Source organism: Xiphophorus hellerii, chromosome 14 (genome assembly GCF_003331165.1).
Source record: "Xiphophorus hellerii strain 12219 chromosome 14, Xiphophorus_hellerii-4.1, whole genome shotgun sequence".
Classification (NCBI taxonomy): domain Eukaryota; kingdom Metazoa; phylum Chordata; class Actinopteri; order Cyprinodontiformes; family Poeciliidae; genus Xiphophorus; species Xiphophorus hellerii.
Window position 1 is genome coordinate 7982061 of NC_045685.1, and position 25683 is coordinate 8007743.

General features: G+C 39.4%; 1 protein-coding gene across 1 annotated transcript in view; it reads right to left on the reverse strand.

Annotated features, from left to right (window-relative positions):
* Positions 1-25683, reverse strand: part of htr2cl1 (5-hydroxytryptamine (serotonin) receptor 2C, G protein-coupled-like 1) — a 132014-nt gene that overhangs the window by 24735 nt on the left and 81596 nt on the right. The window contains exons 3-5 of the mRNA XM_032584075.1: positions 23922-24094; positions 17314-18351; positions 1057-1257 (exon numbers count right to left, since the gene is read on the reverse strand). Of these exons, the coding sequence (XP_032439966.1) occupies positions 1057-1257; positions 17314-17734 (622 nt within the window). The 5' untranslated portion in view covers positions 17735-18351; positions 23922-24094. The remainder of the gene's footprint in view (positions 1-1056; positions 1258-17313; positions 18352-23921; positions 24095-25683) is intronic.

Consider the following 25683-nt stretch of genomic DNA (forward strand, 5'->3'; position numbering starts at 1 on the left):
GGAAATCACTACACAAATTTAGAAATAAATGTCACGGAAAAGTTGTTGATTTTTTTTTTGCCAATGCAAGTGAGTGTCGTGTAAATTTTTGGAGTTTCAACACAAAATGAGGGCATTTGGATTCTCCTGCTTGTGTTTCGTTCTCACTTGGTGGTATTTGTAATTGATTTTAACACAATGGCATGAAAGAAGTTGTCAAGCGAGATCATTAGATAATCGGCTTCCATTATATCGGCGCTGAGGCTGAAAATGATGTTTTAGAACAATCTTGGTTTGTGTGGTTACACCCGAGTCCAAACAAAGTCTCTTTGCGGTTCAGTAGAAGAATCCTTTAAGCCTCTTTTAGGTCTCCAAAGACCAGCTCCCCTGCGCCCCTCGCCTGTTTGTCAGCTTTAATTGTTTCAGCTCATTTGGTCTGACAAACAGGAGAAGGGAGGCGGTCTGCTGTGATAGTTTCACACAGCGACGCAGTGGGAGGGAGGGTCATCAGCGTCTCTTAACAAAACGAAAAGAAAAAAAAAAAAAATCAATGGATTTCTTCCTACCGACACAAACATGCAAATGCGTCTTTTATTGATTCTGTGTAATCTACCAGATTAAGCTCCAAACGGTTAGGCTACACATGTAATTTCTTTCTCTTTTCAGTAATTATAAAATATAATCCAATTATATTTCCTATTTGTAGCAAAAACCAGAATTTCATTTTGAGACAAAAAGCTGAACTTTTATGCAAACTTATGAAAATGACTCCATGTGCTATTAAAAAAATATAAAATTCGATGTCAAGTCCACTTGATATAATAATGTAAAAGCTTAAATAAATTGGGGCAATTTAAAAAAAATCTCGTAATCATTTTTAGTTCAATATAACTGTTAAGTCAACTTAATTGAAGTTGTAGCAACAGTGTTTTGAACGTCACCGTTAAATTTGGTGCAACTGAGTCAAAGCAACAAGAAAACTTAAGTTGAATCAGAAATTTACCTTCTGGCGGTTTATAGCCTTTAGACATACGTGCAATTTTTCCACATCAAATGTCGAATATGAGGTATGCTGACCTATAGAAATGGTCCAGACTGCGGCGATCTTCATCATGGCTTTGGTTCTGGAGTTGAAGCGGCTGTGCTCAATGGGGTTGCGGATGGCGACGTATCGGTCCAGGGAGATGGCGCACAGGTGCATGATGGAGGCGGTGGAGAACAGCACGTCCAGGTAGATCCAGATTGGGCAAAGGGCGCTGGGTAGAGGCCAGGCGTAGTCTGGAAGAACAGCAACAGGTAGGGGAGGGGGAATCATTATGTACTCCCAACTGATGAAATATTCTGATTTCCCTGCTGTGTCTTTCCCCCCAAACCCAACGCAGTAGATGCTGCTGACTTTGATAGGAGGAAAGAAGGTATTTCATTACAACCAGTCTGTTCTGAGATACAGCTGAGCCGAGTTTTTAAGCTTAGCTGACTATCAAGGCTTAAGACACTCCAAGGAGAGGCTCAAAGTACCTTCATTATTTAAAGTTAATTACAGTGAGGGGAAAAAAAATCTAAATATAGATTTTATGCACTAAATGTTCACGACGCAACGACAAACAGGACACAAGTCATTCCATAAAAAAAGAAAAAGAAAAACTTTCAACATATGCATAGCTCTATGTGCCTTCGGCATTTGTTTTATCGCAAGGAAGCTATATACATAAAACTAAATTATCAACAACACTGAAAGCACACAAAAATCAGCTCAAGACACTTGATTAATGAGTTCACAGTGAAAGCAAAAAATATTACCAAGTATTTTTAGTCTAGTTTCTAGTTCAAATAACTTATTACACTTGAAATAAGACAAAACTCACTTTTCAGCAAGAAATAGCAGCTTGTTTTATGTCAATAATTCTTGAATTTTGATAAAATATGCTAATTCCACTGATATATATATATATATATATATATATATTTTATTTATAACATGGGAGGGAAAAGTATTGCTATACCGATACTGGAATACTGATCAACAAATTTGATGTGTATTAATGATTTTAACGACGGCAATATAAAGTTAAGTGTTTGTTTTGCAATTGGTGAATTGTTATGTACGCCTATCGCAATAAGCAATAAATCTATTAATTGCATGATAAATTAAAACGGGTGCAATAATTTCCATTTTTATTATTTATTGCTTTTTTCTCTTTTTCTACCAAAAAACTGGCTGACAAAAGTTTTCAGTCTGGGTGCTTTGGTCTCAACTGGCCCTTTTTTTGAAGAACAGTTTTGTTTACAGAAATTTCAGAATTTATTTTATTTGTTCCGTTTATTTGTTTTGATATTTAAAATGTCTTCTAGTTCCACTGCTAAGTGGTCATTAGAATTTAACTGTTTACTGATCTTTGAGAATTTGTTCTCATTATGTCCTTCTCACGATATTGCTCTAAAATGGTCTCAAAACAACAATATCATCGTTTATCGCAATAACTTATCATCCAGAAAAGTGTGTTATCGTGACCGACCTAACTGCATGATGTTTGTAAGATGAAATGCACTTTGAAATGCCTCGTTGCTGAAATGTGCTAATCAACTAAACTTGACTTGAACGTGTCTTTCTGTTTTAAGGGGTAATCAAATGCTGAAGGGTTTCATCAAGTATCTGCAAAGCTTATTGGTCATTATCGGCGGCTTGTTAGCTTTCCAGGAGGCAGCAGTTTTGTAAGATGATTGGTCATGCACGTTTTATCCGTGCATCTAAATATTTCTATAAGGCAGTGTGATTAGGGATGGGTCGGTAAACAACCCCTCTACATTCACCGCTACAGGCGAGTTTTCTTTGCCCCTTTCCTTGTGAGGAACGCCAAAAGTCAGAGTTCCAGGATGTGATACACAAACTAATTTGGCTGTGAGGTCACTTCTCTACAGGGTGAGCAGGCTGGGTCACAAAGAATGAAACTCCTTCTCCATGATTGTACAAGAGCCCTGAACCACGGGGTCACTGGCAAAACAAACAAAACAACTAAAGTACAGTAACTGAGGAAACAAAAAAACAACGTGCCTGTCATCTGAGACCAACCAAGAGAGAATTAAATCATCCCCTGCCCAATTTGAGGGAAATTAATTAGCTCTACAGGCATGCTGACAGGTGAACTAGCTTGGTATTAGTTTTTATACCTGCAGGAAAAATGAAAAGCTGCAAATGTTGAAGGTAAAAAGGTGGTTAAAAGTCACCTAAAATGAACCGTATCTGATTAAATTGCTCCAAGCGTGAATGTTCCATTAAACTCCCCCATAATCACCGTCACAGCTTCAGTCGAGCATATTACGTTTGTCTTTTTTAGTACTCTGGCTCATGTTGTATCCGTCACCACCCTCCTCCTCAGCCCCCCCACTTAATCATGTCTCAAATTAATATCAGTGTCTCCACGTTGCATGTGGCTTTAATATATCGTTAACATTCATCGTCGTGACTCAAATTTCAATCCTCTCTGATCAAATACTCGTACAAACTCGAGTCAACTCGAGGGGATTTATGCAAGCGACAGAATCTGTTCACCTTGATTCTTTTTTAGAAAATCTGAAGAGTCTGCCTCTCTGTGTCCGTCCAGCTGCTTCGACAAAACATTCCTCCCTTTGGAGAGAACAAAACCTGCAGCCAAACATACACATGGACTTTTGGATTTTTGCTTAATTTCAGTTCTGATCGCAGGTACAAAAGAAATGTGATGCGTTCGCAATGATTCATCATACGCTCGTATTCCGAGTGGGTGGCAGCTTGCGTAAGTTTTTAGAGGTCAAAGACATGTTGGAGGCACTGAGGGACACACACACCAAGACACAGGAGGTGTGGAGCAGCTGGCTCAATCTAAATTTGGACTTTTTCCCATATTGCAAACCTCACTAGGGTTTCTCCCAGTTTATTATAAGCCTGGCGGGTCACCAGGCTTTACTTGCTCCCCCACCAGGCTAAGCTCTAAGTTTTTTGTATGTTTGCCTTGTTTAAGACTTTATAGTTGTTGTTTATGTATTGTTAATAATGTCTTGCAATAACCCATAATTACCTATTGATATTGTCTCAAAAACATGATGACTGCCCTGGCGCCCCGACCACCGGGCTCAGTAAGTTTTCTGGGGGAAACTCTGCTCACAATTAGTTTTCTTTTTTGAATGTGATGGTAGAGCATAAATGCAAAGTGAATGTGATAGGATAGATATTTTTCAAAGTCTACCAGGAATAGAAACTTAAAAGTGTGGCTCAATTTCCGTTCGGCCCTCTTGAGTCAAAATTTTGTGGGAATCTCTGGGGTATGCCGCAACCAACTTTTAAACTTTCAGAAACTAAAAGGTTTTCCCATTATTATTTACACAACAACGCAGGCTCAATCAGATTGAATGGTGACCATCTGTAAACATCAATTTGGACAGGACTTTGACTGGTCCATTATACAAAAATAAGGCTTTCCTTGATTGATTTAACAATTCTTTAGTATGTTCCACATTGGATATGGTTTAATAATTTAACCCCCCGTAAAATAATTAGTTTACTTGTGAAAGTTGTTGAAATAGATTTTATCTAAGGATATCAGAGTGAAGAGTAGAGTTTAGATTGAGCCTGATAAAATCCAGCCCGACCCAATCCCATAGCCATTGTATCCGAGCCCGATCTGACCCGACTAATTCATTTTATTTATAGTCCCAGGTCCAAAGTAAACCCAACATTTTAATTACGGTTTTACTAATTTCATTTTTTGACCACCATTTAAGTAAGAAGTGTGACTTCTCCCGTATTTAGCTTTCATTTAGCATTTTCCAGCTCCATTTTGTTGCTTGTTGCAACCCCAGGGCGAGTCAGGTGCAAATCATCTGGGATGTGTGACTGATATTAACGGAGCGGGGCGGAACCAGCACCCGTCCCCAATTTGACCTCGAAATAATTTTCAAAACAATTCATCAAATCCTCACTTCTTCACGAACATCAGCAACTTTTATTACTTAAAATCCAATTAAGTTTATGGTTGCAACATTAAAAACTTGAGAAACAAACCTGAAATAAGGAAGGTGCTGAAAATATAAGCGTTGCACTCAGGTTCATCTTGGGAAACTTGCGAGTCACTGATCTATATCACAATTCCTCTAAGACAAAACTGAATCAACAGTAAAGTAGAAGTCCAGAAATTGTTGCGAGGATCCTACTGATATTAGAGTTGTCATCTAGCATTTTAAGTGTTAGTTTAATAGCTTAATACAACAATAAACTCAGACAGCATCAATCACAGAACACGCTTTTTAATGGCTTCTTCCCTGCGTCAGTCAGACTTAAACAAAATGACTAAATGTGCAATAATAAGCTTAGACTTAGACAAATGTTATAGCTTGGGCAAGCCAAAGCATAATAATCAACAACCAGAATTAAGTTAATTATTGATATTTATTGTTAAATACATAAAGGATTCCCCGCTAGCTTTATCCGTTCGTCGTCAACCCGACATGGGGATCACACCAAACAGGATGGAAGAATTCAGGGAAGTGCCACAAAATAAACAAAAAAACAAAACAAACAAAATGAATGAAAAATTGTTAGCCCGCCCTCACAAGTACTACAAGCAGAAAAACAATCCTAACTGGGCGGACTAACAAAAAAGAAAAAACTAAACGCTAAAAGGACGCTAAAATGTATAATGTAGCTTATTATTACCATCAGTGAAAAACAGGTTCATGAGCCATGCATCTTTATGGAAAATGTGCAATATTCTTAACTGTGTAATAGTTGTAATAGTACTTTCCCTTTATTTTTGTCCGTTACTTGTATTTTAAATTGTGTATGGAAACTACTCCTATCAATAATCGATGTTTTACACGAGAAGAGAAGGCACAGTTGGTTGCAGCATTTAGCTGTAATTTTGGAGGCTGGTGGATTTTGTTTTATTTTTTGTAATGAATTAATTAACTCAGTGATTATAACTTAGGCACTAAAAGCTCCTAATGGCACTGTAATGATGTTTGAAATAATTTCTTTGCGATAATTGTCTCAGTTTTTAATGGGGTGTCATGTACCGGGCTGTGAGATTTCATCTTCGCTGTGTCTCTTTTGTGAAAAGTCACATCCACCCCCTTGATAGTGCCTTCAGAAATACTCAAAAACAGTTTAAAGGCATTAAGGGACAGTTAAGCACCCTACGATGGCAGTTTGTTGCAGCCTAAGGAAACATACTGTATGTACACCTTTAATCGTCACATGAGGATTTATGAGGTAGCAGTTTGTAAATGTTTTACCTGATCTTTAGTTTCTAGTTTTTAACATCTTTGATTGTACATGTGCAGGTTTTTCATCCAATGCATACATTATTCTAAGACCCTTTAAGACTGTGCTATGACGCCAGCAATGTTCCACAATGTGGTTGATCTGTGTGTCTCTAGGGAAAATTAAGAATCCAGTTGACAAAGTCATGAGGTTATATTATTATGGTGGCAGTGTTTTAAGGTCTCGGGTAGAGTGTGATGTTAACATCAAACCACTCACCTCCTTCATGTTGGCTAAGCAATATCAGGGTTAGAAATTTATCAGATTTTTCGGGGGGTTTTTTGGTTCTATAAGTTGTTTGGTCCAAACCTTAGGAACAGGACATTGGAAACCATGAAAAAAACAAGACTGGAACGTGCCACAATGCACATCGACAAGCCACAAATATTCTGGGAGATTTTCCTCCACAGATGAGACAAAACTGGAAGTTTTTGGCAAGGCACATCAGCTCTATGTTCACAGACACAAGAATAAAGCAGACCAATAAAAGAACACCATCATGGAGGAGGTTCTGTTATGTTCTGGGGCTGCTATGTTGCATCTAGCACAGGGTGTCTTGAATCTATCCAAGGCGTAATGAAATCTCAAGACTACCAAGGTTTTCTGGAGGAAAATGTGTGGCTTAGTGTTAGAAAAGCTTGGTCTTCATTCGCTGTTTGTGAGACTTCCTTCAGGATAATGACTCCTGAAAACAAAGTTAGACACACCCAAGAGTGGCTAAGAGCAGATTTTGGACGATTCTGAACTGGCCTTCTACAAGATCTGATCTAAATCCTATTAAAATCTATGGATGGAGCTAAAACACAACCTCTGGAGAAGACACCTTCCTTTAAACCCACTGGAGTCGTCTCTCCAGAGGGAGTGGACCAAACGACCTGTGGACAGGTGCAGAAATCTCACTGGTAGGTACGGAAATCATTCGATTGCCTTTAAAGGTTGGGGAGCAAATCTTACGTAACAGGTACCATCATTTTTTCCCAGACCTGTTTCATTAGTTTGATTTTTAAAGATTCTGTTGAACCACAATTCAAAAGAAATGTCTGAAATTTATTGTCTAATTTTCACTAAATGTTTTGTTTATTGTCACTTTTGCCAGTTTCAAGTGATCATTACGGGTTTATTGGTTCATTAACAGAGGTGAGTTACAATTTAGTCCTTGTGTGTACAGACAAGACATTAAGAACTTGTATTTGCATACCTTCACGCTCATGAGTAAGTCCACTTTAGATGCAGGCAAGTGTGCTATCAAAATACTATCTTTCCTAAAGTGGCTCATTAAGATATTTCTGATAATTGTGTTCCAATAACCAAAAAGGGAAAAAATACTATTGAAATCTGAGGTGGGAAATGTTTCCTTCCCTCTTTTAACCTAAGTATCAAACAGGACTTGTTCCTGCGACTCCAAAGCTCTTTAACGGATTTCTTTTAAATTTGCTTTTATCCCTTCTCTTTTTGTTTTTCCTTAGTTCTCTTTTGCTTTTCTTCTCCAAACCTGTTCTTCTCAAATAACAAACACAGAACACATGCCAAGGTCTTTCCCTCTTCGCTAACGCTAATGGTATCCATAATGCTATTTGCATTGAGATTTATGACTGTGATCTCCTTCAACTTCCTCTTTGCTTGGAGCCAAAAAGAAAAAAATAATAAGATTATTATTTTATAGCTTGAGAGTTTCTAAATAATTCCGGGCCTTGCTCTTTACAGATGGCTGTGGTTATGATGGGTGTTGTGTTTACTCAGATATCATTTTAGGTTAAAGCTGCAGTATATAGAAAAAATATGTTTTTTTTTAGATGTTTGTTAAAATTGTCATTATGTCGTGACAGTATACTATAAGATAGATAATCTGTGAAGAAGTCAAGCTCCTCTGCCTTCTCCCAGTGCAAACTGCAGAAATACACCAGTGACGCAGAAACATTCAATCAGAACAAAGAGGAGGATCTTAGCGCTGTCAATCACTCTCGCCCTCAACTGGTTCACTACAACATAGCCTACCATGAAAGCCAATGCAGCGTACAGAAGGTTGATTGACAGCGCTAAGACCCTCCTCCTGGCTCTGATTGGTTGTTTTGACCAGGAGTGCTGCATTTATAGAGACGACACTGGGAGGGCGTGCAGAAGCTCGATCTTTTCACAGGTTTTGTGTCTCATATTATACTGTCTCGATATGATGAGTTTTAACAAATATAGAAAAAACCCACATTTTTGTGAAAGTGCAGTTTTAATGATATGTGGGGCTGCACTATGAGGCATTATTTATCACATTTGCCAATTACAAGAAGGTATGGTGTTAAAAGCTCAGCCAGGTTCAATGCTGAGTGGAGTTTACCTGTTACCTACTGGAGCGTGGAAGGATATTGTCTGGATACTACGCCCGCAGTCCAAGGACACGCATATTAGGTTAATTGGAGATTCTATATTTCCCTTCAGCATAGTAGTCTTGTGATTGGTGGGGAACACACTGACATTTACCCTGTCTCCTGCCCGTTAACTGCTGGAAATGGGCAACAGCCTCTGTGCAAGCCTGCAACATTAATTCAGTTTAGTGAATAGATGGATGGATATTATCATTGTTTTTGGCATCACAGTTTGCGGATCGAATCCAAAATGCACCCACAGCAGTTCTGCTGTGTTTTTGCCCCTGCAACTACTGTAGTTCATGAGGTTGAAAATTAATACAGGTTTACTGCTTAAAATCAACGACTGATGCTGCTGTATTGACACTGGCTTTTACATAGTTATGTCAGAGAAATGCAATGCAACAAAAATGCTAAAGAAAATCAATCAATTACAGCTAATTGTGTACCATGACAAAAAGGCAAAGAAAAATGGTGACGATATATGACTTCCATACAGAAGGAAACAGTTGTAAGGACTGTATAAAACCGGTGAGGTCACCTCTGATGAAAATAATCCGGCCTGTCATTTTGTCATTCGTCTTCTTATTCAAGGATGGTTAACCTTTCCTGCGTAAGAATGAACATACATCACACGGGACAAATCTAATATTCACAATTTGATTAAAGGGTTCTGAACTACAAGGTGTCTCCTGTGAAGGTAAATAAGATGGAGTCATGTGCTGTACCTTCAGGTTTTGTTCAGGGAGAAAATGGCTTAGTGACACCAAGTCCTTTAGCAACCACATCATTTTTTTTAACTACTGTATATTTTAAGCCTATTGTTTGTCCTGTTCCAAGAATTTTGGGGTAGGTCTCTACTGACTTTGCACATATCTATCTAGAGACAGATATTTTTTAAATATTTTCTTCTGTGATATAGCTCAAACCAGGACAGATTGCGTGAAGTGCATCCATAAACAAAATCCCAAGTTTTACCAAAACTTAATCTGATTCGAACACTAAACCATTCAATTGTAGCTCATGTTGTACGTTAGCAGTTGATGTCCTGGTGGAGTTTAAGTGTTTTTTTATGAGGTAAAAAAAAAACAACAAAAGAATGAAACAAAAAACAGGACATATTTAATTGTTTAACATATTAAGGTAATATATTAAGTGACCAAAAGAGCCACTTGCAGACCCCTTAAATAACAGATGAAAACTGTGATCCTATCAGAATTTGGCTGAAGCTAAAAGTCCAACACCTTCACTTTTAATTTATTGTTAGATTAAAACTGATGGTAAAAATGAAATTTTTCCAATGGACCATTTAGTTACGATTTCTGTGGCACCGCACGTCATCATAAGGAACTTATTTAGGACAGTCTCTTCAGTCAAGGGTGAAGTTGAGCAACTTTTCGGCCTAGAACTGGAAAGTCCTAGGTTTTATATTTTTTTTCCAAAATAAAACATCAGGTAAAAATGTAGCAAGAAAAAAAAAATCACAAATCCCAGATATGAAAAAAAATGAAAGTTAGCAAAAATCATAGGCAGCTGTGAAGAAGTTTAATTGTGTCAGTATACTTGTTAAATTATCAATTGTACCTTATGTCATATTTCCCATTTCCAGTTGCCTCTTACTTACTCCTTGAAAAAAACATTAATTAGCTATGCACACTTGGCAGCATCCTCCACTAATGCTTTTCTTTTCTTTGAGCTGGCTTTTCCAGCACCATCTTTTATTCACTCGTCAGCAACTTCGTCGACTTCTCTACTTTGCCTTGACATTTGATAGATATGCGCTGCTGGCATGGACTCAACCCCCCCGTCAGGTTTTCAGGGGTCAAACGGTAGCTCTCAAACAGTTGGTGCTGTCTCTTATAGGGTTCAAATGAGAGAAAATAGCTCAATTAAGTGCCATTTTACTGTTATTGTTCCACGATGCCAACCGGACTGGCAGTGAAGCGGCCCACTGGGAATTGTCCCAACTCTCGCGATTACAGTAACTTGTTATTGTAATTATTCTTCAAGGTTTGGATTCCTCATGGTTATTCTTCCAAGGTTTGGATGATAGATGACTGTTTGCTCCGTAAGACGTTCAAAGATATTATTTCACAATCTACCGCTGCTTTAAACTGTGCTGCTACTTTCTTTGTGTTCCTTGCTAATGAGTGGACTTCCTGAGGCCACTGGATTTTATTTATGCTCATCAAGGTAGAGTGTTGGTAAATTACTAGATTATTAGTAAAAAATAAAAACATAAATAAATAAAACCAAGTAATACGTTCTTTTGACTTCAAAATCATGCAGGTCTTTGTGTTTTAAACACCAACTTCAAATAAATTTACATGGAAGTGTTTGCTTCTAACATGAAGAAGTGTGGAAGGACTCACTGGATTTGAATACTTTTATAAGGCCCTATAAATAATCTACAGTCACAGGAAAAATGCATTAGTATGTCTTACTGATAAATGTTACTTGTTTGGACTCCCTGCAGCAAGATAAGCATCCAGTGATAAACTGGAATGCACCATGAAGGTCACTTGATTTTTTTGTTTCTTTGCTTTTTGTTTCCACTATGTTGCCTCAACTAAATCTAATATTTTATCTTCTTTGGATCCTACTTTATCTATCATCGGTTTCTACGACAGGCTTGCTGGTCTCTCTTTCTGGTTCGAAAACAATCCTTGTGCATTAAGGAATGACAGTTTTGCTTGTGTGTTCATTTAAGCTTCAGGTGAGATATACCTAATCTTTTGTTGGCAAATACTGTCAGAGCAGCTTGTTTGTTCAAATGTAATTCTGTCATTTACCCTCTTGGCAAATTTGTTGTCTAATTGTGGTTTAGACATGTTGCTGCAACAGTTTATATTCCAAATACAAGAGGTAAAATTGCACATTGCGAATATGGTGAATCTTCGTCTATTTGTAGTTAGGGATTTGTGGACTTTTGAGACGCTGCAATAAAAAGTCTAAATGCTGCTTGACGTTATTTACCGCCATTTAGGAACATCAGTCATTTTCCTTATGACTGATTGGTTGTACCCCCAAAAGTGGCAATAACAAAGACTGCAGCTATTAGCTTGCGGGGTAATGAAAAGACCGTTTCCATTGTGCATATAAATGAAAATTTAGGTATATTTTATGTCCGACTCACAGTGACTGAGGTCAAACCTGACGAGTCTGTGTGGTTCATGCTTGACTTATGGACCAACAGCAGAACTTTTAAATTCTTTGACACGCAGGGAAGTTGTGCGGGGATTTAGGAACCAGTGTGATATGATCAGTTTCCTTGGTGTTGGTTTGGACTCAGGCTTCAGCATTTCAGATTTATTTTCAGAAACCAAGTAGATGTTGATGTATTCTACCTTAGCGCAAAGAAAAGCATGTACCAGTGTCCACTGCATCCCATTGTGACAGGAAATATTTATGATCTTTAGACCCGTTGCATCTTGCCAAGCGCCATTACCAACTCTTGCATTTTTGAGACGAAGAACACAAAGTTCTGTCTAATCTGAATTAAGCTAAATAAAATTCACACCTATTATTCTCTTGAATTTATGTGCAAACTGAGTCATGCGTCGACTCGGAGATAAAAGGTTTTTATCGCCACAACACGTACGGTAAGAGACGATAGAAATCTTGTTCATACACTGTGGAGTCCTTCTATACACCAGAGATAAAATAAAAAGGACTGCATTACCATCTGCAATGTGCTTTATTGTGATTGCTATCATCATAATCATTATTGCTACCACAGTCAGAACAATTCACTGTCAGTTAAATGATGTCAGAGACGTGCGGGTGTGTGTGTGCGTGTGTGAGGAGTGTGTGTGTGTGTGTGAGGAGTGTGTGAATGTCGGCTCTATCTTTCAGCCAGCCTCATTGATCAATGCAGTCAACTAGGAGCCTGATGGATAACACTCAAAGTAAAGATCTAAGCTCCATTCAAGTGTGTGTGAGCGTTTGGTGCGGGCGTCTCTGCAAAGACCAATAGCTCTTTTTCGTGATATGCGTAGAAAAGAATCGAGAGCGGGACTGATTACCCATCTCTGTCTGTAATGGAGTCTGTTAGTGGAGCAGAAAGACAGACCTGTCGGTGTTTATTTTCTGGATTTTTTGTTGTTGTCGTCGCCCCCCCTCACCACCCATACCACCGTGTGTCTGTTTGTGTGAAACACTGATTACCACTGTGAGCAATCAGTAGCTGCAGTTTGAACCGACAAAACAAACCCAATGTGAGGGAGCTGGGGTGTCTGTTGACCATACGCGGCCCATTAAGCAGCAATCAACCCTCGCTGACCTGCTTAGTATTCCTGAGGGATGCCCGACAGCCAAGGAGCGATGGCTGGATATTGAAGTTTGGACAAATTGAGTTCTGGATACAAAAGAGCCGGAGAGCAAAGTGAAAAAAAAAATGCAAAGGTGAGAATGCTTATATGTGTGGATCTACATTCTACTGGCTTTAAATGACTGACCTATTTCAGCCTATTTAAATGTGCAATTCAGCAATCTGAAGGCAAATTTTAAAGAACTGCTAAAGATAGCTCTGTAGTTTAGAGTTTAGATTGGGTCTAGCAAAAATCAGAGCCGATACGACTAATTAACTTTAATTATACACCCAAACCCAAAGTAAACCCAACATATTATTTTAATCAAGATTTTACTGCTTTCTTTTTTAAACCACCAGTTAAGAAAGCAGCGTAACATTTTTAGCTTCTGTTTAATGTCTTCCAGCTCCATTTTGTCGCTTGTTGTAACCTCAGAGTGAGTCAGGTGCAAATCTACTGGGATGTGATCGATAGGAGTGGAGCTGCATGCAGTGCACTGCGTTGTTTCAGTCTGATTACCATCTGCACCCTACTTACATTATTTTCTCAACAGGTTAAATATCTACTCCTCTATTTACACTATAACCAGTATATTAACTCAACTTTACATCATGCATTCTCGTTTGGTTTTCTTTGTGCTTTGTATATTTTAGGTTTATTAAGAGCGCCACGACAAACCTGACAATCAAGCAAAAATAATTCTGGTCCGGATTTCAGGTTAGGTTTGGGTTCGGGCCATACATCTAAATTCTATCATAATCTGTTATCTGTACTGTGAGCATCAACCTTGTTAAAAAAATAAAACATTAAGAATAACACTTTATGGATCCGACCAGTGTACTAAGCTTAACATGTTAGAACTGGGACAAAAAAGTTAAAAGTTTTCACATTTCATTCCAGCCTGAGGTGTTTGTGCATGGAGTTTGAATGTTCTCTCCGTGTGTGTGTGGGTTCTTTCTGGGTGCTCCGGCTTCCTCCCGCGGTTCAAAAACATGACTGTAAGGTCAATTGGTCTCTCTAAATTTCACCTGGGTGTGTGTGTGTGTGTGTGTGTTGTTTGTCCCGTTTGCCTCTATGGTAGCCGGGGTGAACTGACAGCGGTGAACCCTGCCTCTCGCCTGGTGACTGCTGGAGATAGCGACCCTGCTGCTGGATAGTAATCAGGTTGCAAGCTGAGATTTAGAGGAAAAAAAAAAAAGAGATACACAGTCAAACACACTCAGCTTGTTATAATATCAGTTCGAGCTCCTGAGAGCGAAATGTTCTATAACAAATGTTTGCAGCAGCAGCAGCCTTCATGGCGTAGTGCCAGATTTTACACCAGTGGCTGTGGAAGAGATTACTTTGGAAAGGTGACAAAATGAAATATTTTTTGCCTGAGCAGTTAAAGATTTGCTCATTGGTTCGAATTTTCTCCTTTCTAACTCTGTAAAAAATGACATGATGAGTAAAAATGTGGCTTTCACCATAGTCTACATTGCTGTCTCACTGAGTGGAATAAGAATCACTCTATGGTACGTAAAGTGATCATAATGACAGCTGTTAGCCAACCACAGCCAGAACAGAAAAATAAAGAAGCACTTGGAGCTGTTTTCTCTGAAAAACACGCATTAGCTGATCAAGTCAGCAAATCACGTCTGTTGTTCCAGTGATCAATAACAGAAAATAACAAGAATATGTAACTTTGTCCAAATTGTGTGAAGTTGAAATTTAAAAAGTGTTTTTTTTATCTACTTACGAATTATATGTATTTTAGAAATACAACATTCCTACCCAAAGTGAGGATTTAAAAGGCAACACTAAGAATTGCTCTAGTCTTCCTTTAAACATAAACTCCACCAGTAAGTCCAAGTAATATGTAACTTAATCTCCAAGTACAACACAGATTTTTATTATTCTAAAATAAAAAAAAGTTTAATGTTCTTTTAAAACGATTTCCATTTACACTATGGAATTCTAGTCAAATATGTTGTAATACATATTTGTATTATCCATACCACGCTGATGTAAATACAATTTGTGCAAAATACAATAAATTATTTCCCACTGAGCCAATGGGAAAAGTGATAGCTCAGACAATAGAATTCAAAAAATGCAGACATAATAAGTACATAAAGATATGTTGGTATTAAAAAGTTCAGTTGTTATAAAAATGCTATATAAGTCAAATATGACTGAAAAGAAACTTGACCTTGTAATTTAATGCCTTGAAATTGGGCCTCTGTCTCCGTAAAAACTCCTGCTCTGTCTGAAACTCCACCTTCAGGAAGTCATCACAACACGGCTTATTTTGTTTGTATTTGCTTTTAATTCCCTGTAAAGCACTTTGTGTTGCTTTGTTGCTGAAAATGTGCTATATAAATAAATTTACCTTTACCTTTACCTCCTCTATTAACCATTTAACAATGTTTTTACCAGCGTTGTACCGCTGCATGGTTCCACCAGGTGTTTGCTAATTGCTGCTGACTAGTCTGTTACTAAGTGGGGGGATTTGTGTGGGAAGGTATATTTATGAGGAGCAAACTCTGCTTGGAAACTGGAGCTCAGAGGAGGAGCTTTGTGCTTGAAGGCGGAGCTTGGTCCCACTGAGCACTTCGCATAGTTGAACGGTTGATATTAAAAGATTCCTGAAACATGCATTAAAGAATCAAATTAACACTGTATGTATGTTTTGATGAAGGAATATTTTACATTTTACATAATACTGCCCCTTTAATAGGCACACCGACAGATCCAGTTGCCTTCATTGATCTGAAAGTACCAAACAGCGTTACAGAAGGTCTCAGTCTATTTGCTGACATGATATCAGCCACAGCCAACAGACAGACACATAAACATAAGTAACTCAGAAGGCAGCGATGTCAGCAATAACAACGATCACCATCGAGGCGAAAGCTGCAAAAGGTTGACATGTGTTTGTAAACGGCACTGAGAAAAGGTTTCCTCAGCTCAGGGATCACTGCTGTGATGGTGACATGTAAGGGCACACTTCCTGGAGGTGTCAGACTAGAGACCTGGCTGAGGTTGCAGAAGCAGAGAAATCCACTCTGTTCTTAACATCAGAAAAAAAACAATAACACTAAAATTATATTACTCTAAAAAGGGGTGCTCATGCATAATGCTGGCCCAGACACCGTGAGCAGGAACACTAGCGGATGACTGGGATGATATCGCAATTACCAAGCTGGCGTTCTTTGAAAGTCAAGTCGCTCGCTAAATAACAGCGTACTGCGTCTCAGGCAAGCAATAATCATTTAAATAATTACATGGAAAAAATATTTTGAAGTGATCACAGCACACATGTCGCAGTGTGCTGGCAAGCAGCTGGTGAGTGGGTGTGTGCTCCAGAGTTGTGGTAGAAATCCGCTGTGAAGATCATTTAAATATTGGCTCAGAGTGATAGGCATGAATCCGTCTTCATTAAAATAGGTCTCCGCAAAGAAAGAAGTCTTCTTGAGAAGGATGAGATCATCCGTTTTCTTTCCCAACCGAGGTCTTCACAAGTGAAGGTTCTGTCTTGTGTTTGTGTTGTGTTTGATCGTGGCGTAATTACAATTATCTGGATCTAAGTTCCTATTTGGTAGAGCAATTTCCATGTCTTCGTATCGACTGAAACGGATTCCCATACTAAAAAACATCAGGTCATACATACTGGTACTAACTGTCAGTATTAATTCAATAATACACAACTTTTATAAGACATGAATCTAAAAATGTGTGTCCGTACATTTAGTTTCATGTTTTCACACTAGTGGAAGGTACAGTAGACACCATGAGTTTGGTGAATACACTATGGAGAATACACCCGATGGCTACTCTAAGGGCAACCCAGACCAAATCAAAGTCTTATTATACTGAAATTACTCTAATCTAACTACCAACACAGTGTGAACTATTATCTTGTTTGTGTTGAGTTTATAAAAACAGAACTCCATGGATATTTAAGCAGGAAATAGAGGCGTACTGTGTTTACATCTGGAAAAAACTTGCCATCCAAAGGAGGAGTAGAATTCCTTTAACAAGATGAAACCTGGAGATGTAAGAATTAGTGAAAAACCGTAGGACATCTCAATACCACACTTAGATTTTATATAACATATGAATAAATGATGTAAAGAAGCTGTTCAATGAAGTTTTGAATCACATGCCAAGTTCATCAATGTGACTAGAGCTGGGGTAACCTTTCTTTGCCATCAGTGTTACTGGTGTATAAAACTCCCCCTACAATAAATAAACAAACAAACAATGCTTAGCTTGGTGGGGGTGCAAGTAAAGTCTGGTGGCCCTCCAGGCTTATAATACTCTGGGAGAAACCCTAGTGTATGTAAATATATGGTCTCAACTGCAGGTTTTCAGTGAAGTTATTACTCACCATAGAGGATGTTGATGAGGGAAATGGGCATGACCAGGATGCCTACAAGCATGTCCGCCACAGCCAGCGACCTCAGAAAGAAGTTGGTGGCGTTTTGCAGCTTCTTCTCCAGGGACACCGCCAGAATCACCAGGATGTTGCCACCAACCGTCAGTGCGATGATTACCAGGATCAGCAGCGCTGGCCAGTTCTTCTCTTTGATCACGGACTTGGTGACCGACTCCTGGGTGGTCGAATTGTCCAAACCCAAACCCAGACTCATGGCTGCTGCACTCGCGCCTCCGCCGCCTCCCGTTCCCCACGCTAGGGTTTGATTGAAGTCCAGTGGGTTGTTGCTCGGCCAACCTATCTGACTCCCAACCTCCAGGGAGGAGGTGGTTGTGCCAATCCCACCGAGGACAGTCCTTGCTGGGCCACCCATTTCTCACAAGAGTAGTCACTGTTTCAAAGACTGAAAGGTGTTGGACTCCTTTTGCTTGCTAGCAACGCACAAAGCGTTGAGTTGGGTTTTCAAACATGAGCTTAATTATGGATCGGCACAACATCCGAGGGAAGGAGAAACTTGACGGACAGGAAAGTAGAGGGAGAGGGTTGGGAGGGATTAGATTTTCTATCATACTAAATCAGGGGGGAAACAAAAGTGTTGCTTGCTGCAAACAGTCTCAAGTTGTTGTTTGAGGTTTAAACCTCCCATTTCTTGCCAAGATACCGCTGGCAAAGGGACCTCAACTTAGACGGCGAGCCATGCTGTCCCAAGTTGTTTATTGGTATTTAGCCACATCTCCCGCCTGCTAGAACACAGACCTTTAAGTGTTTCTAATTGCGAGCTGGAAATTGGATCACTCATAACCATGGCTTGCTGCCCACAGCCTTCTGCACCCACCCAATCAGCGGTGGTTTGTTTGCCAAAAGGTACGGCTCCCTTTGAATCTCTTGCTTTCCGCTGTAAACCTCACTTGCCAAGGTGTTTCTTTTTGTTGTTTTTTTCCCAAGCGGATTTCCACCGTCTGTCAGATCAGCGTTGATGATCAGTCTGAGCTACAGAGAAAACAGAATGGGAAGAAGAAGTTTGATTATTGTATATGTCCAAACCTTATCTTGCTTCCTTACCGCATCAAAATTGTTGGTTTGCTCTTCAATTCTCTCATTTCTTTCTAGATACTGCTAAGGAAAATGATTATTTAATGCTAAAATACACTTAATCTTACGACATGTGTAAAGGTATAGCCAACACTTTAATTTGGAATAGTTTCTGTTGAGCAGTTGGGAATTCAGCAGACAAAGCAGGGCCCTTTGCCTCCCCCGCTGACACACAGAGCAATAAAATTTACAGTCCGAAAGGGGTCAGAGACTTCTTGGCGCCTCTCGGCCCGGGTCGGATGGAGATGGGCACGAAGTGGTCCGCCTATGCTTAGATAAAAAAACAGACACCTTTGCTATAAATCAGGAAGTCACAACTTTCTTTGGGGGCCTGAGGGAGTTCTAATTGGTCGAAGAGCAGAACGCCTTCTTTGCATATATTAAATAGGGAAACGCCTCTTTGGTTAAAATTTCAGGACAGCACCGGAGAGTCGGAGAGTTTTTCATCTTTTCTCCACGTGGCGCCTTTGTCTGTCTCTGTGTTCGTTTGTCTTCCCTTGTGTGCCTTATTTTGTGATATAATGTATATCTCTGTTCCTCTGCAGCTTTGTTGTCGATTGCTTTGTATGAGATTAAACTCCGTGATCTGTGACGTCATTCTGTTTCGCCGTACTTTTGCAGCCGTGATGACATCCGCTCGCGACCCGGCTAACAGGAGGAAAAGGAGAGCCAAGCTTTTTCCAAAATTTAAGCTAACATAATAACTTTCTTCCTTAACAATACCTCTGCATTTTCATCTCCTTAATCACCTCACTGCACCTTTGATGCATCCATCAACCCTCCCACTCAGTACTCGTCTTCTCCTTCCTGTCATCCTTGCAGCGAGTCTTCCCAAACCTCGCTAATTTATCACATTGTCCTCGTTCATAACAAAAGCCTTGAGAACATGCACACACGCGTAGAATAGAAAAGAGACTGAATCAAGAAGGATCTTGGATACACCCTGACATTGACATCTGTGTTCAAGTGCAACCCGTCCTCTAAATTTTCCTTTACCCCCTCAGTAAGCTCTGTGATTTAGCACCTCGCAAACCTCTTCAAGAACAGGTCGAGGAGTCTGCAAGGAGGTGTGTGGGAGTTGATGTGTGTGCGTGTGCACACAGATGTCTTTGCCTGCAACAGGAAGAAGACACTTGACAGACTGTGGAAACTAGTGAGATGTGTTTTACTACGCGTGGGCATCAGGGGTGAATGGCTGAGTGTGATTTCTTGAGTTTTCGTGCGCCTCAGAGTGTGTGTTTAAGAGCCAACACGTTTACAGATGGACCCGAGCCCTAAGCTGAGATCACTGCAGTGGGCAGTGGGTGTATGAAACTGCAAGATTAAGACGCCAAGTGTGACCATATGGTATTCAGTCACTAACGTACACAAAGAGACAGAATTCCCGCTTTGCCTACTTCACCACGGGGGTGTTTGTAAACTGCTCAGTGTGTGTAAGTGTTTTCATTTGCCTCTATTTTGTTTGTGTAAATGGCTGTGTGTACAAATTAACTGTCTCAGCATAAATGTGTAAAAATATATAAATATTTTGGATTATTAATGCCTGTCAGGGCGAACACGTTGTGTCAACCTAGGGGGTGTTATTTATTACAAGTCATGAAAAAGCTCACAGCTTGCTTCCTCTGATGTCGTTTCCAGAAAGTTGCACAAGTCGATTAATATCGCTGTACGTTAGAAGACACATTGCGCTTTTTTTCTCTCACTGTTTGACATTAAATCAGACTAAACGTTTCCTGTTTTACAGTTAAGCCCTAAATTATTCATATCACTGTCAGATTCGAGTACAAGCATTTTTGGAATATCCCACACCCAAGAGTCCTGATCTGAGGCTGATAGAGAATCTGCAGAGGGTGCTAAAGATTTCAAAACACCTCATCCCAGCGCAACAACTTTTTGCCATGTTTCTATTAAGCAAATGTATTTCCGCCATTTCAATTTGTGCAAATTCTATGGTTAATGGAAATGCAGGTGCTGCCAAAATACTCCAAAAACACAAATGACTAAGTTGGGACAACATTGTAAAATATCTGGATTCTGTCTTGATTTATAAAATATTTTTTATGGTTATGCTCCATCAATATTACAACATTTTATTCAAATGAACACCAGTGAGCGGACAAGGCCAGAGTTGATGTTTCAATTCCACGTAGGAAAACTGCTTTGGGTCAAGCTACTTTGTTCTTCTCACACTTGAAATACAATTCAAAGTAAAATAAGGGACCTTTTACGTCTCATCTCATAAAAAACTGCTCAAAAACTGGCTTTTGAAAAGCCCAGATTGTCAACATTGAGTATATGTAAAGATATACATATTTTTAAGACTGTTTAATGTGTTTCTTGTTCCACAGTGTTATTTTGTGTTTTTTTTTAATTCTTGTATTTATTATTTTTCTTCAACACCAAAATGTCAATGGAACCAGGGATGGAAATCAGCATCCTAGCTAAAATCTCGTGCATTTACATATCAATGTTCGTCAATATTGCTCCATTTTTAAAAATGAACTTGAAGTTAAAATTACTAAAATTTGGGACATAGCTAATAAATCTTTTGAATCCAAAAATGCTACCTTGCACCACACACTTTATACTGTAAAAGAAAGGAGAGAAAAAGATTTTATAATATTTTTTTGTCCACTTCTGAAATTATATTTGCTTTAATGCAAACAAAATCTTTTTTCATTTATTATGGGCCCAAAAAATTTTGTACATGGACTTTTTATTTAATGTAATTAATTTCAAAAATAAAATTATGTGTAGGAAACTTGATTTATGAAATGGCCAGAAGCATCTCAGGACCTCAGATTGGCAACTTCGAGCTGCTTCGCAAAAGCAGCTAATGATTGTAGATTAATATTTAAATTGTATTTAAATCTTTATAAACACCTTAAATTTTTTACTAAAGAATACAAACAATTGAACAGATGAGATATCAGGATGCGACTTTTATGCCACTTCTTTCAGATTAATTATCTTGTACGTTCACCGAGGGAACAACAAGGCAACATAAAGCTAGTTGCTAGCTAATTTAATTAATGAGGCTGCTGTACATCTAATAAAAATGACACATTATGATGAATTAGGGATTTGAAGAGCAGAGGATTCGTAGGAAATCCAGTTGCGACTCAGAGTGACAATTTCTAAGGACAACAAAGGATTAGCTGTGCAAGCCATGTTGTAATACAAAGTTTATCACTTCTCCCATGAACAGTGCGTAATAGACAGGCTGCTTCCTATCTTCTCCTCTGAGCAAAAACATCAGCATTGTTCACAGGAAGCTAAACAGCACTGCAGGCAAACCATTTTACTGGTCTGATAAAGCAGTAATGTATCACAGCGAAGTCGAACGGAGCAGCACGAAGAGGCACGTGGAAGAGGACTGGGAAAGTTAAAAAACAGGATTCCAAGTCGTACAACATGCAACCAATCACTTCACTCCGCTGGATAGTAAGTTGTTATTCAACCAGTGGATGTCCTATTCCTTTTAATCATTTAGCTTTAGCCTTAAACCTGGCATGAAAACAGACAGTTCATTAGCTTACAACCAAAGATTAGATGCAGCCTGCAGAGAGAATAATTGTGCGCCTCAGCTAACCACTCGCGTCCTCTGTAGATCATAATTGGTGTTGTGACAGCACAACGCATTCTAGCCGACTTCCCGGAGAGAAACCACGCAGATCCAGCTGGAGAATCATAAAGGAATCGTGCCGCCAAAGCCTTGGAAAGGCGCAGATGTCACCGCTGTCACGTCGCACTTCGCCGCTGGGACAAATTGGTGCTGCACTAATCTGCTCTGCAAGATAACGAAGTGGAGGGTGGCAAAGTGAAACAAGTTTGAACGAATTAGAGTTTTACTGTTTTCTTAATGTTATTTTTGACTAATTGTATAAGATTCCAAGACAAAATGTTGTTTTTTAATAGCAGATTTTTAAGGAAGGGTAGAATTCTTTAAAAATCTTTTTAGCCGTTTCTCCAAAAACATTCAGTTTTTAAAATAATGAAAGTCCAAATGCAACAAAATGCCACCCGCAGTCAAATGTTGATGTTAGTTTTGTCTGTAGAATGAGATTCTGACACTTGAACGGTTAGTGAACAAATAAAAAAAATGAAATCAATACGAAGATAACCAAACCCAAACTGAAAGGTTGGTGAAGTCTAATGATGTTGCCTCAGGTACGCAGGCGAAGAGGCAAACATGATTGACAAATAGCTTCCTGTAACGAAGACAGCGAGGAAGCATCCTCTTTTGTTTAATTGATCGATGTAAGAGTCCCTGACAAAATTCAACTACGGATTTCACACCAGTGCATGTTGAACAGCAATATTTAATAAACACAGCCGTTATCGCCTAAAGTTATACCTCAGGGTAAAAACGACATTCTGTGGCCCTTTAAGGCAAAGACTGAAGTGACATAATCATCCACTGAAACACTTCAGAAAACATTTATCCTTATCCCTTTCTGTGCAATTTCATCCGGTCTCATGTATAATTTGTTTGGCTGCATGCGCTTTCTGTCTTCGTTCACACTGCCGGGCTTCATGCTCAATTCCGATTTATTTGTGAAATACTTTTTTTTTGGCCGGGGTTTTTCACATTTCCAAATATGTACGACTTGTACATGATATCCTGAGAGAACTCTAAACGACCTAAAACTGTCCCGCACGCACAGCAGAGGACGCGATAACGTCACACGTAGTGAAACGGGATTTTTTTTCTAAATTGACGGGTTTCTATTTACCCTCCTGCAGTTTTAAGAGACAGGGCCATTTGGACCCCACTGGTTTTTCACTGCAGCGCACTGACCCCTATGTTTTTATGAGGTTTTTCTTTGTTTCGGAAACTGATGGTCTGACCGGACAACCCCCCAGCTTCCCCGACTGACATTGCGCTCAGACCGCGGGAGTGTTGGGCAAAATTATTTTTGCAGTTCCAATTCGTCCAATTCTATGGTCAATAGAAACGCAGCTTATAACTGCTCCTCATAGGCTGCTGATTTTCTTCAGACTGGCAGATGATGTGCTGTTTTTAAAAAAAAAATGTTTTCGCCTACTTCATGTTGACAGGTTTGAGCTCAGTGTTTTGTTGATTCTGTTGGTCTGACGGTAACCTTTTTTCACAGCATTGCATATGGTGTTGATTTAACGAGTCGTTAAAGTAACAGATTGTTGTCTGTATTGTCAGAGGGAAAATCCTAAATGATGGATGGTCTTGCAGACAAAAAAAATCCTCAATGGAACAATCACGTAAGCGGCAAGTTGCGGCACAGGAATGAGTTAGCTTTAAATCTAAGACAACAACAATTAGGTGCTCAAGGTGTTTAAAAAAACAAAGTAATTTGCTAAATTGGTTATAACTTTCTAGCTGACAACTCATAAATCAACGAGACAGACAGAAAAAGAGAGAAAGTGAAGATAAATACAGATTTAGAGAGGAGTGGTCTCTTCCCCCTATCTGGAATCTGGTCACTCACTTCTTCTCTCCCGCTGACCGAAGCGCCGGACCTTTTCCGCTCATTTCTGTTACCGGCAGAAGTGACTCTTGGCGACGCAGCGTCTCTGGCTCGCTCCCTCGCTTGATGTATCAATCCCCATGTCATCTGTCACTCCACACATCTGCGGCGAAGTATCGCCATCATCTATTTGCCTGCAGAAGAGGAGGAGGAAGGTGGGAGGGAGGGGAAAAAAACAAAGAGAGGCTGACTTTGATGTTCTGCTGTGAAATGCTTCAGATCAAACCTGAGGTAAATGTGACTGAAAACCTCCTGGAACTACAATGACTCCTACACACACCCACACACACAAGCAAGAGCAACAACATCACTTCGGATCGTTTCTTCTCACTACTTTCATCACAGCCTCACAGTGTACGGTTAGATTAGACAATTCTGAAGTTTCAACAGCATCCAAACCCCAAGGATACGAGTGAGAGTAAGAGCAGGGCATGTCGGTGAAATATTTTTTTGACAAATTTACCTTAACAAAAAGCCTGGATTTTGCTAACTTTTGTAGAGATATATTTTAGTGTGTTTTGGAAGCTGGAGTTTGAAACTTGAGTGCTGACCTCTGCGTATTTTTTTCAGAACTCCTCCAGAGCAATTTTGAGGTAATTATGCATGTGTCATCTTCAAAGACGCCACATGGACGTTTTCTAGCTAACAACCTGAGGGGGAAACATTATCAAGGAAGTTCATGAGACATGCTGACATTTCATGTTGTTGTTTTTTTTTGAATGGCAGTCTGTGAGAAGCAGATGGTTGCTCCTCCCCCCAAAAATCTACATTTCTGAAATAATGTGGTAGGAATGAACAAAGAAGCATCTTTTAAAGTGAAACAAACAACAACAAAAAATCTAACATGGTTCTGCTTTAGGGGAATAGCAGTAAGAAATGCATTATTTTATGGGAGTTATTAATTCTTGGACCTCCTTGTAAAAACAGCTGCATTCCCTGGATCATCAAAACGTGCATCTTTTTTGATAACCAATCAATTTCTCACACAGAAATGCTGACTTACTTTAACATACATCCAACTGTACTATGACTCAGTTGGTTGAATTAATCAATAGTAAGGTAAAGTTAGAAGTAGGGAGAGGAGATTAAAGATAAAGCCAGCAGAGAGAAAGACAAACGACGTGCTGCAGCGCTAATGTGAAACCACATCATTCACAGTCTCCATCTGTGTGTGCATTGGTGTGTTTGTGATTTGTGTCACAGACGATGAGGAGTGAACTTGTGATATGAAGATGTTGCTGTCAACTGCTGTGCTACTGCAAAAACAAAACGGGAGGTTCACAGACCAAAAAAATGTTTAAAAAAACACAGAGAACACAACGCACGTATTCAACGAAAGGCACATTTACATTTTCTTGTTTGCAAGAAATTGAGCCAAGAGCCGAACAGTCAGAACCGGACGCTGAGCGGTATAAACAGACCATGAGCGAAACCGGACAGGTGCGTTAGCGATCAGAGCGCGCTCACTCGAGGACACAACGGCGGGTAGAACACAGCGTTCCCTAAATTAGTCAAGAGGCTCCGATTACACGTAGTGTGCACTCAGCTGCGTACAAAAGCCAAAACACAGAGAGACAGACAAGCTATTTGGTGCCACACACAGTAAGAGAGATAAAAGAGAAAAGAGGGAGCGGATAAAACTCAAGATTCAAAGGACACAAATGATAGAAGATGACAAAGGCAGAGACACTCAGATAATTGGAAGAAAGGGAATGACTGCGAC